At 41.2% G+C, this 13,017-nt stretch overlaps 2 protein-coding genes across 2 annotated transcripts; one reads left to right on the forward strand and one right to left on the reverse strand.

The window, feature by feature from the left end:
- Positions 1-527: 527 nt before the first annotated feature.
- On the reverse strand, positions 528-12,265 carry LOC127377640 (transmembrane prolyl 4-hydroxylase-like). The gene is made up of 9 exons (XM_051425724.1): positions 11,517-12,265; positions 11,046-11,127; positions 5,882-6,078; positions 5,642-5,732; positions 4,486-4,648; positions 4,196-4,381; positions 3,626-3,716; positions 3,291-3,414; positions 528-1,703 (listed from the first exon to the last, which is right to left on the reverse strand). The coding sequence occupies exons 1-9, from the start codon at positions 11,883-11,885 to the stop codon at positions 1,489-1,491; spliced, it is 1,518 nt and encodes a 505-aa protein (XP_051281684.1). The 5' UTR covers positions 11,886-12,265; the 3' UTR covers positions 528-1,488.
- On the forward strand, positions 8,239-10,665 carry LOC127377641 (secreted frizzled-related protein 5). The gene is made up of 4 exons (XM_051425725.1): positions 8,239-9,391; positions 9,888-10,063; positions 10,133-10,219; positions 10,314-10,665. The coding sequence occupies exons 1-4, from the start codon at positions 8,829-8,831 to the stop codon at positions 10,631-10,633; spliced, it is 1,146 nt and encodes a 381-aa protein (XP_051281685.1). The 5' UTR covers positions 8,239-8,828; the 3' UTR covers positions 10,634-10,665.
- Positions 12,266-13,017: the final 752 nt, after the last annotated feature.

Genomic DNA, 13,017 nt, shown 5'->3' on the forward strand with positions numbered 1-13,017 from the left:
CCCCAAACAAACCTCCTGTTACTTTATCGACTGAAGAGTTCTCAAATTGTTTTTGGGATATAGTTAAGATTTCAGGTGCCCACATAATTAACCTTAACAAATATATCTTAATGGAACCTTCTGCCCCCTGTAGCTGTAGTCAGCACCACCCCTACCTCTAGTGAAGGATGCTTGACCCTAACCAATAGCACCCTGGTTGCAGGGGAGTAAAAACTCACAAAAGGAAATGTTTGTGGTTTCAAGAGTATCTGTGTCCATACTGAAAGTGCACCTCATTACAAAAAGGGGACTTTTGATCGCTCTCATATTATTAGGGGCAGGACACAGGGGCAGGGTGATCCATCACAGGAACTGGTGCCAACAGGATTCTGGTACAGTACTTGTCAATTATACCACAATGAGAACCATTTCTGAACTAGTTCATATTTAACTCAGAGAAATTGTGAATGCTGTTCTTGGCGTTTGGGCTACATCTAGTGGACATTGTCTACATCAACAGGTTTGCATGAATGAACACAAAACCCCACTAATGAAACACTGCTTTATATATTTTATGACATAGAACAAATACAATAAAATACATCAACAAATTCAGTGCAACATCAAGCTGTAATAAATATGCATTCCTTTTAACTTAAATCATACTGGTAATAAATAACACTCAAATAAATACTCTCAGACAATTAAATATTTTTGAGTTGTGAGGATAAGAAAGACAAAAGTTGTAATATCAAAGACCTACGTTTAAATTACACCTGAAGCACCGGCCTCCCACAGCCAGTGTGAAAAGCAATCCTTTTGTCCAGTCAAAAAGAGTCCTGCATTTGCAAGTAGGTGTGGCAAACTCCTTATTAAATAACATTTCATGATAAACAAAACTGAGGAAACAAACAGGCATAAATGATCTCACAAAGACTTCCCTCAGGAACACATTCACAGATAAATATGGTGATATGGCTCGTAGCAAAAGGCTTAAATTCTATTACAATAAATAACAGACCTGCAACAGGAGTAAATGCCAAGTAAACCTAAATGGAAAGCAGGTAAGCAGGCTCATCTCTTGGACATGACTCTATCTTTTCCAACTCACATCATGGTATCCATATATATATCAGTTATTCTGAATAAGTGATATTTTATATGAAGGCGCGATTAAATAGATAATGGCATTCATTCTGTTTAATTCATATACATTTTGGTATTATGTATTATACATTGAGAGGAAACCAATGCATCAAACCTGCCAAACAAAATTGACTTATGTATCAAGAAAAAAATATGGATATCCAAGCAAGTGACTTGAGAGACATAATATAATGCGTCACAGATTTACTGAAAGGAGAAGATATCTGGGGCAGTTTTTCTGCAATTTTAATTTCAACTACAGCATCTGACATTGTGGAAAAGTTTATCAAGCCTCACTGGCATTATAGATGCAAGACCGACCCAGTTTTGGAATTATGGTCACTTTGTCATTAAAAGGCCCGGCTATAGATCCTGATGGAGGTCGCTGTGTGAGAGAGCTTGGTAATGCTCCTCTGTGCCCGACTTAGCTTGATGCCTCTGTGCAACTAGTCTCTGGTAGCGGGCCTGCTGCTGGTGATCTGGGTCCACATTTACCCAGCTGTTGGCCACCCATTTCACTCCACGTCTGACTGGACAGTCGCCATGTAGGGAATACTCATCTAGCTCACCCATCCAACCTAGGGAAGGCAGGAGAGGAGATAAACAGCATTTGAGAGGGAGGACTGAGTGTAGAAGCTACTGGTGAACAAGATGAGCAAACAACACGCCCCAAAAACCTTTCAGGGAAAACACTGGATGATTTAGAGACATTAAAAGTACATTTCTAAGATAGAGCTAACTATGTTTTTAGGACTAATGTTTCTGTGCAAACCCAAAGCTTCTGTCTTGTTACAATGAATCAAAAATGTTCTCATTGTGCTATCAAGTAAGATATTGGTACTGTTGTTAAGTCACCACAATTTTAATTTCACAGTATAGCTGTCGTATGTTGTTTTTTATTATTATTATTATTTCATGTTTATTTGATAAGGACAGATACAGTTTACATAGAAAATGGCTTTACAATTATCAATGCATCACAGCATTTATAACCACAGCTAATTTCCAAGAGAGAAACTATTGGTAGAAAAAAGTAAAACTTTACACTTCCATTGTAATATTTTATTCCCTACAAGTCCATCATCACTTGAGTCTGTGCCATTCCAGAATGGCGCCGGCGACAACGGCAGCCTTCAGCCTTTTTGCTATTTTTAACTGTTTTCTTACTTTCTTACTACTTTGTTCATGTCGCCTAAATACTTTTTTGGCGCTTTTGAGCACTTTTTATTTTTTGTTTGCACGGGTCTTCATGGCGACAGCGAGTCGCATTGTTTACACCCGCGACCAGATGATCGCCCTGAGGTACCCTAGCATCCTGACCGGAGAGAGACCCTCCATACCGGAGGAGCTGAGGAGGAGACGGCGAGGCTGCAGAGTGGGGGTTAAACAGAGGATGAAGAAGAGGAGGTTTAAACCCTAGAAACGTGGCTACACGAGCAGATACCGGACTCCAACGTTACCATTCCCTGCTTCCAGACGGTTCGAGCCGTCAGGGACACCACCGCGACCGGCAAGAAGAAAGGAGGGGGACTGGCCATGCTCATAAACAACAGATGGTGTAACACCGGGCACGTCTGTGTGAAAGAGCGTGTCTGAAGCCCGGACATCGAGCTCATCGCCGTCGGACTTCGTCCATGTTATCTGCCACGGGAACTTTCCAGTGTTGTCGCCATCACTGTCTATATTCCTCACAGTGGTCTTCATCATCACCATCACTGTTTACATTTATGATGTCTTATTTATTCTCCTGTACAGCACTTTGGTCAACTTTGGTTGTTTTTAAAGTGCTTAACAAATAAAGTTGGATTGGATTGGATTGGATCATCTGCCTATCAGCTGATACTGGCAAACAGGCTTTTTTTTTTTTCAAATTCTGAAAGAGATCCTTGTTTACATGATTTATGTGGGTGATATATTTTGGGATAAAAACAGAAAATTGAACTTAAATGTGATAAATGTATACCCCTGTAAGGTGACAACACACAGAGAAACTGGAATTAAAAATGTACACTTGCATGCTTGGGTCTCCCTGGATTCAGCCCTAACGTCTAGTGAAATGGGGTTTGATGTACATTGCTTCCTACACTAGACCCAAAATCAACATACTGGAATTGCTCACTGGATGTGTGTGTGCAAATAATATAGTTAAAGCCTTCTGTTCTTACCTCTACCATCAGAAAGATGGTTGTACCAGAGCAGAGCTGTCCCAGCAGCAGGTTTCATTTTAAGGTTCCCTCTGCTGCATGTCTCCTGCGTGTCTGTCAAATCAACTCCGTCCTGTACCAGTGCCTAGGACACACAAAACTGTAAACAGCTTGTGTCTAATCATTTATTTTGGGACACTTTGTTCACTTAGGTGTCAGATTCCTTGTCATGGGTCAGCACCATCTGCGTAATACCAGCAGCATTCAGGTAATGTACAGTTATCATCATTTCACAGTGGCAGTAAAGAAAAGAGACACTGATGGTTTTTGACTGCGAGTTGTGAAAGCACCCTTACCTGCTCTTCATAGGTACGGTTGTCTGCTACAGGAAAGGTGGTCTCACCACCTTCCTCTACAGAGCTGAGGTAGAATAACATGGTAAGGTACCTTGGATAAAACAAAAAAGGAAGAGACAAATAGAGATAATAGTGAGAAAATAGCGAGAGAAATTGTTTTGTTTCATGCCACCAACACTATTAATACTGGATAAAAGAACTCACAAAAGCTTGGCAATAAAATTATATTTACAAAGTCATTTTGGCAAACGTGAAAAAAACAATAAATAAGTGCCTTAAGCACTATTTGCAAGGTACTAGTATTACCTGAGGACCTCTAGTAATTTGTAGTAACTGCAGAGGTCCTCAACCTTTCCCATATACGTGTTATAAACATGATGTTATCAGTCATAGGTCAAATGAAAAGCCAAGTTTACTTGGAGATAATTACAGTTGTCATAGGTCAAATGAAAAGCTAAGCTTACTTGGAGATAATTACAGTTGTCTGTAAAATGATATTTATCTACTAAACTATCAAAACTTGCAAAGCCACTGAAGACAAACGAAATTGAGAGTACATATCATACATACCTACAAGAGACCTCTGCAAGAGCAGATGTGTTTCCTGCCAGTCGTGTGTGCGCGCAGGTAGTCTCTGAATGAGAAGGGCTGCTGTCGTGGTGGGCATTACTGAAGTCTCCATGCTCATAGCGAATCACCTGCAGCGGCTCACTCAGCTCAACCAATGCAGAGGGCAGACGTGTCAGACTGGTTACTCTGAACAAAAGAAATGAGAGCACAAAACACAAGCATAGTATAAATCATGAGTGTATGGGCTGCTACTGTAAGAATGTGACAAAATGTGTGTAATGTGCAGTTACCTGTTCCTGAGTGTGTGCAGCACACGGTGGGATCCGGGACCTTGGTAAAGCCACGTATGTTTGCTTCTCTGTTTGAAGTGACTATGGAGCTTTCTGCTTTGCTGTTGTCCTGGGCGCTGGGACATAACATAAACATGCCTAAAGTCCTCCAAGGTCAGCATCCCTGACAGAAACACACACACAATCCTTTAGTAGACTATTTTTATTCATCAGTTATTCAGCATCACGATTCAAGATCAGTTTAATTTAACCTTAAATTCTTGGACAACGTAGTTAACAGTACGCTTTTACAGCCTCCCTTCTCTCTTTTCCTCCATTCCTTCCGTCTTTGTCCAACTGTATGCTGTTACTCTCAGCTGAATGAATGTCTGACCCCCATCAGTTCCCCTGGGAGACCGCGCCCCAGCCGCAACAATAGCTCTGGGGTGCCAGAGAAGAGGTGGCTGGGCAGTGGGGTGGGGGTGTGGGTTAGTGAAAAACGAGTGTGGAGGAGGGAGTGGGTGGGGATCCGGGGGAAAATTAAGAGAAGGGGTTGGAGAATAATCAGTTTTTAATGAGATAGGATGAGGCACATCCGGACTGGGATGTGTGCAACGCCTGGCACAATGGCATCAGGTCAAAACGGTGGCACCTCTTTTCCGGCCTTGCCACTGACAAAGACTTGCACGCAATCACAGCCACCCGTCAGCCACCTACTCTTACCAATACAAAACCAATGCTGAAACACTCACAGACACATAACCCTAACCTACCCTAACCCTAACCCTAACCCACACACAAAGAGGAATAAAAAGTCCAGCAGATTTATCCATTGCACATTAGACTTAATAAAAAGAACAAAGAATACTAAAAGTTTCTCTATTTGGATTGAATCTTTGCTCATTTTTCTTTTGGATATGTGTCTAAAAGAGCTTAATCAAAATTAAGAAAAAATCTTTTAAATTAATCAAGTTACACTTAAAGATTAAAAGATGAATTCATTAAACCTTTTAGGTCACATTCAGTTTTTCCTGGTGTCTCCCAAAGTTTTTTTTAAAGTCATTCAAACTTGTACTGTATGTGCCCCATAACTTATCTGATGCTGTGTTATGTATATGTATATGGCATCAGAACAGTCAGAAATGTACTGACACACACAAATCACAGGGGTACTAACCTGTTGGGCAGGCTTCCAGACCAGAAAGTATCTGCCGTAAATTGTCTGGGTTCAACCAAGTTCCATCTCGAGAGCGCGAGTGACTCACAATCTGAAGGAGAGACCAGAAATGTTTTTCTTTTTTCAATAAAAAGCACAAAAGGTTCTGACATTTTTAAATTGGAATGGATTTTTCTGGAAAACTATATTTCTCCTCCAGCTTTACAGGCATATGGATACAAGAAATGTCCATCTTGTCACCTCCTGCTTCTGAAGCAGCCCATCCTGGTTTAGGTCCAACAGACTGAAGACCTCCTCTGTGCTGATAGAAAGTAGTGGCTGGTTTGACTCCTCTTGTCCCTGGCTGGGTGCTGTCATTTGGCTCTCCATCAGACCCTTGAGTTGAGCCAGCTGCACCACCACACGGCACTCCTCCTCAGACAGGAAGCCAGGGATTTCTGACAGGAACAGGAAAAAGACAACAGAGGTGAATGTTAGGACACATTGCAGCCTTGGACATTTATGGTTAGAAGCTGCCAATACTTTTCAAAGATCCTAATTGGAAATGACACATTTATTTGACATACTTACCCAAATCCTCTAATGGACACAATTACTCTCTCCATTAAAAATTATATGGAATTTTTTCAATCTCTGCAGGTCATAGAAAACAAGACATCTGATGACATCACCTTGGGCTGTTGGACATTGTGATGGGAATTTCCCCCTATTTTCTGATGTTATATATTTATCTTTTAACTGTGAAAGTAATCAGCAGATATAGCAATACTGAAAATAATAAGTAGTTTAAACTCTAGTGCGCACTGCTTATACGTTTTGTATGACCTGCAGAGATTGAAAAAAATATAAATATACCCAAGATTAGAGTGTGGATGAAGGATATAAAATCTATCAAAGAGAGTGGCTTGGAGGTTATGCAACATTAATCAAAAACATTTAAAGTATGGTTGACACTCTGTACTTGTTCACAACTGTTGTGTATGCTGATTCACACATGAAGATTACACAGGATGATAAACAAATAAACTTGAACCACTCCAGTAACCTGGTTATCAATGTCTATACCATTACTTAAAATTCATTTAAAGTATCTCAAGTCAGAAAATTCCCACCCACGACCTCTGCACACAAACTTGTGGAATGAAACTTTATCGTACACCTGAGATGGTGAGTGAGTGATTGACTTTTAAGTGGATTAGAAGATCTCTGTGGACAGTATTGGCTTGATCTGTCAGACTAAATGGATTACTTTAGATTGCCTGACAAAACCCTTCAGTGTGAAGTGGCAATTCTGAGATAGTTTGATCAGTGTATGCTAATCAGAATGATTAGGATGTGTGGGCTCTTAAAAAACAATACAAATCTAATAAACTTCTTCTCATAAAATCATTTCAACTTTGGCGCAACAACACTTGGTGATAATTAATCATGTCTTTCTTTCTTGCATGATTTAGTAGGTAGTTAGAGCACAGGAACTCTTCAGTGATGGTATAGATAGACTGTGTATAATGAGTACAAGCTATTCCCCTTTGTCAGTCCCCAGTGAGCCATTTGTGGTATAACCTATCCCACAGGCAGGCCTAATGAGTGACGACACTGGACTTCTCCCAGAGAAGGGTGGAAACAGTGCAGTCTACTGTGAGTCAGTACTTGCTAATATTAATTAGTACAAAGCAGTAAAAGATACTCATTCATACAAAACAGCCAGTATATTTTTTCCACTATGGTCTCTAATTTTGATGTCTGTCCCTAAAGTTATTTGGGTAGGTCCACCTGGGTTTCCTAGAAAATTTGTTACACCAGCAGAAAGGCTATTTTATTTTAACTATTACATACATTTGTTGAACTTATTCAGGTCTAGGTACAAATTAGTGTTTCATGGGTGCCTCCTCTTCTCTTCCAGCAATCCATCCATGTCTGTCAGTCATTTCCCCTCTTAATAAAAGGCTTCCGGCAGGTTGGCTGCCTGTACAGTAGAGACCTTGTTTGTCACCCATGTCTTTTACACTGTAACCACTTGGTTAATTCCTATTGTCCAGTCAAGCCTCATTAATCTGGATAACTGATATGAATGAAGGGAGACTGAGCCTTCCTCTTCTCCCTCCCACCACTGTCTCTTTCTCCCCCGGAAAGGAAGTGACCTGCTTGTCTGAACAGGAATCAGGCCATGGCTACACAGCAGGACGACACCAATTTTGTTTGTGTCCTACACGTATGTTCACACACACACACACACACACACACACACACACACACACACACACACACACAGACAAAACGTACAAGCAGTGCGCACTAGAGTTTAAACTACTTATTATTTTCAGTATTGCTATATCTGATGATTACTTTCACAATTAATAGATAAATATATTACATCAGAAAATAGGGGAAATTCCCATCACAATGTCCAACAGCCCAAGGTGATGTCATCAAATGTCTTGTTTTCTATGACCTGCACTCAAACCCCCCAAAAATACTTTGTTTACTATGATGTAGAACAAGGGGGGGAAACAAATCTTGACATTTGGAGAAGATGCAGATACAGCAGTGAATTTAAGGGCATTTTTCCGCAAACAATGACTGAAACGTTTAAACAATTATCAAAATAGTTTCTGTTGCATGTTGATTATCTTCCTTTGAAGGTTTATAGCTCTTCAATAATCTCACCATGTGGGCAGCTTAATTCTCTCCTTAATATTTTCAGGAATAATAAACAAGTAGCAACTAAGTAAGTATTTACAAGAACATCCAAAAAGAGAGGTCAGGGCGGGACAAGGTAGTTAGGTGTGGGTTGAAAGAAAACGCATGATGGTAGGGGTGGAGGAGTTTCACTACATGAGGGCCAGTCGGTTCCTCAATTCAAGCTGTGGGGATGGAAATGGCAGAAAGCCAAAAGTATCCAAATGCCAATTCATAGACCTTACTAATCTCGAGCTCTGTCAAACACACTTAAATCTGCTCATAAATGCAACCGGTTTCGCGTCTCTAATAACACTTTAATGTGTGCCCCAACCCTTCTCCCTACTGTTCTCCACACCTCCCCTTACCCCTTCCTATGCAAATGTAATCACCGCCCACTATAAATACACCTATTCTGCCATCCTCTCCTGCACTGTCACACAGGGGTCTTCATTCACTCAAGAGACGCACTACAGGATTACTCCTCCTTTCCAACTTCTGTCCCAGGATGACTGCAGTGCTCTGCCCTCATTTTATCTACAGAAAGTCCTCCCATTCAGCCTCTCTACTATTTCTCCTTCTGCTTGCTGGGCCTAGCAGCACAATAATGCTTGGTCCTGGAAGAGTGAGGGCAGGGTCGGAGGGACGAGCGAGGGCTGAGGGTAGGGTTAGATCTGGAGTAAAGGACAAGGGTGGGGACAGGGCAAGTATTGAGGGAAACACTGAAACTGGATTTGGAGATACTCGTGTTTCTAGACCGGGAGCTGCAGCAGGAGAGGATGGCGAGGCGTGGGGGGAGCCTGGTACTTCTACTAGGTCAATGCTTTCTATAGGCGAAAGTGGACTTTGGGAGCCCCGCAGTTCGTCTCGCTGTGTCCCTATCCCATCAGGCATGGCCTTGTGCCAAAACATCGGTTATGACACCATGAGGATGCCTAACCTGCTGGGCCACGAGTCTCCAGCTGAGGCTGTACAACAGAGCGCCAGCTGGTTGCCACTACTTGCCAGAGAGTGCCACCCCGATGCCCGCATCTTTCTCTGCTCTCTCTTTGCACCTATTTGCCTTGACAGGTAAGTTTAGACAATTTTTTTTTCTTTTTCAATTAATCAAATATTGTCAACCTTTTCAAGTCACAATTTGAAGAATTCTGATTTTCACAGGACAGCTGCCCACAATTTTTTGTTGCAATGCACTCGATAGTACTGTAGTAGTAGTAGAAGTATGGTAGCCAGGGTCCTAGTAAAACAAAACATCTAAAAAGATTTTAGAAGAATGGCAAAGTTGAATAGGAGAAGGGTCATCAAGGGTTAACACCTTTTGAAAGTTATGCAAATTAGTGCTGGTCTCTGAGGAAAGGCCCTGGTTTCAGACTGAAACAATGGCATCAAAGCACTATAATCTGCTTTCTGTCACATTAGCACCTCTCAGTTTAGAAACAGAGAAAAACAAGCAACCAAATGTTACCTAACCCAGTCTTGTTTGTTCCCTACCACTACACTATTGATTCAAATCCTTTCATCTATTCAATGCTGCCCACAACACTTTCCATCTCTTCTTTATCATCAGGTTTATATCACCCTGCAGGAGTTTATGTGAATCTGTGCGGGACAGCTGTGCACCAATCATGAGTTGTTATGGCTACCCCTGGCCAGAAATTCTACGCTGTGACCAGTATCCTGCAGACCATCTCATGTGTATCTCTTCAATCACCAACACTACTGTTCAAACAGGGGGCCGTAGAGGTAAGAAACTGACTACATAGACACATACACTTGAGTTGCCTTCATTAAATAAACGATTGACTATTTCAGTTCCCCAGGCAAGCTGTCGGGATTGTGAGCTGGAGGAGACCTCCTCTTCAAAAGATACACTGGAGACCTTTTGTAGAAGTGATTTTGGTGAGTATCAATATTCTTTTTATTATTTTTTTATTGTATGTTTTATATGTTTTTCATGCCAATCATGCTTTTTGTTTATGTGCTTTCTTCCAAGTTGTGAAACTGCGTCTAACACGGCTGAAATACAGTCCAGTAAGCCTGTCTCAGTTCTCACTGGCTGCCAAACTGGACGTTCTGAAGCACGGACCCCTGTTAGGTGGGCAGATCCGCTCACGCATCCAGCTGTGGCTGGAGAGAGATGCCACCTGTGTAAGGAACATGACGCGCAACTACCCACGAGGCGGGACGTTCCTAGTGACAGGCACAGTGCAAGGGGAGCGCCTGGTGGTCAATAAGGCTTACGCCTGGCAAAGACGAGACAAAAACCTGACGGCAGCCGCACGCAAATGGAAACATCACAGATGCAGGAGCTAGGATTATATGCTTAGAAAATTCAAAAAAGAACTGAGATGTGAAACAAGCATTAAACAGCTATGCATAGAAAAAGGATAGACATATCATTTAGAACGTTCCTAAATACCTACGACTGTAAATTATGCTTGGTATAGACTTTTTCAAATCATGTTCAATTTCTTTGATAATGGAAGAGATATGCAGTAAGCTGGTCACAAAGGAGCTCAAAAAGGACCAACAGTGTGTCTCTCAGGCAGTGGAGGTAAAAAAAAATAAAAGATGTTTTATAGAAAATGTACATATCTGTGAATTTTAAGTAAATATTCCTGGTCTATATTTGTATTGCTTTTAAAAGAATTAAATGTTGTGTTCTAAATCCTGATGAAATACCCTTTATTCATGAACAACAGATCAGACTACAGCGCACACTCACCAAATAGGAGAGGTTTCAGGCTGATCGTCTTCATCTCATGTGTTCTCCCTGGCACGAGGGACACCTGCTGAACATGACCCACCTGAAAATAAAGAGACACTATCAACACATTCACATGGGGGTTCAAATGCATGGACAATGCTATAGCTGCTCTAAGTCATGATTTTAAAATGTTTCAAATGTTTACAACACAGATTCAGTTCTCTAAATTTCAGCTATGATTGACAGGGATGAGCATTAATGGCTTTACAGGTTGTAGTGAATATGTATAGTTATTAGCAAGGGAGGAAATAGACAATAAGTCTGGATGCTGATAGTGACTTGTTTTAAATATATAATTACAATATTTTACAAGAGTCCTTTAACTTTGCGTTTATATAAAACATTTATACACTTATACTGTAGGCTCTTTCCATTCATCATCCATAAAACTACTTCATCTTACTGATATTATGCCATTTTTTCTCTCACCCGTATCCCCTCAATACGAGGAAGACTGAAACTCTGACTATAATCCTCCACATGTAGCTCTCTTGAAGCTGGGTCAGGATGGGGCAAAGGGGTCCCACTCTCGCTGGATGCTGCTGAGGTGGCCCCGTCTCCACTGACCAGATCCCCGGGGCCATTGTTGTAGTGCACGTAGAGTAGCAGGCCGATAACATTCAGGATATACACATGGAAGAAGACCATAACCACAACGAAATAAGCCCGAGAGCAGATACTGCTCCTCTGGACGTGCAGTCGGGTGGAGCGCAAAGAGGGTTTGAAGGGGGATGCTAATGGGTTGTCGCTGTCGTCGTACTCTTCCTGCTCCATTAAATTATCCTGAACGTCTTCCATTTTCGCACAAAAAAAAGGGTCGCAAATCAAGCGCAATGGAAAGCTGGAGGTATCTCCTTACTGGGTTACGTTGCTATCACTTTTTTTATATGCCGCTACCTGATAACGTTAGCTAGCAGGCTGCTTGACGTTAGCGGAAAAAGAAAAACTTAGCTAGCTACGGGGCAGACCCCTCTGCAAACCGCTGTTTCGATAAAAAATCGACCCTGTCGTCTCTGCTGCGTTTACCCAAAAAAACAGGGCAGCTCCAAGAGGAAAAGCAGGAACGCCGGCAGTCGTTTTCCTTGATAAATACATGTGTCATCATTAACTGAAGTCCCTTAATCCCGTGTTAGTCCCCTGGCTGGTGCGCTGCCCCTGACAACCTGCCTAACAACAGGACGGACAAACTAACGACTGCAGAGGAACCGCCGCTACTGGTCCCACAGTAAACCGTTAGCGGCCTCTAACGGTCAACTCCAGGACCGGTCGACCTTTAAACTGACGACCCTGCATTTATATTTTATGGATATTTCATATACAATAACCTAACCCTAACAATGAAGCCCTAAGTTAAAAAAAAAAATAATAATACAAAAATAATAATATAAAAATAATAATAAAATGAAGCCTTGAAGCCCAAACTGAGATAAACCTAACGACATCATCATTAGTATTTTTTCTAGACACAGGAAAGCTTTCTCTAAAGCCACAGGAGATGTTATATAAATGTTTTACAGTCTGAGTACTTCACATGTAAAATGAGTGGAGTGCCTGTTTAATCCCATAATGATATTTTAAAACTTTTGGTCTAATAACAAACATAATTCAAAAAAATATATTGAAAAAAAATCTGAATCAGCTTTCAAAACCCACCGTGAGTAACTTTTGTTCTACACCTATTGTTAGAGAGTTTGAGGACTTACATTCTTCTAACATTATGATCAAACCTTTTAAACAATCTAATCACGTCCTGATACACTCTCAACAAAATTGAACATAATATGCCCACAGGTTATATTTTACATTATACTGTATTATTGCACATGTTTCGCATTCATTGTGTATTTCTATTGCTACACATACAGGGACTAGTTGAAATGATCCCTACAGGATTTGGTCCAGTGAATGAATTTTAGCCTGTGAATGAAAA

This window comes from Dicentrarchus labrax, unplaced genomic scaffold (genome assembly GCF_905237075.1).
Source record: "Dicentrarchus labrax unplaced genomic scaffold, dlabrax2021, whole genome shotgun sequence".
NCBI lineage: Eukaryota > Metazoa > Chordata > Actinopteri > Moronidae > Dicentrarchus > Dicentrarchus labrax.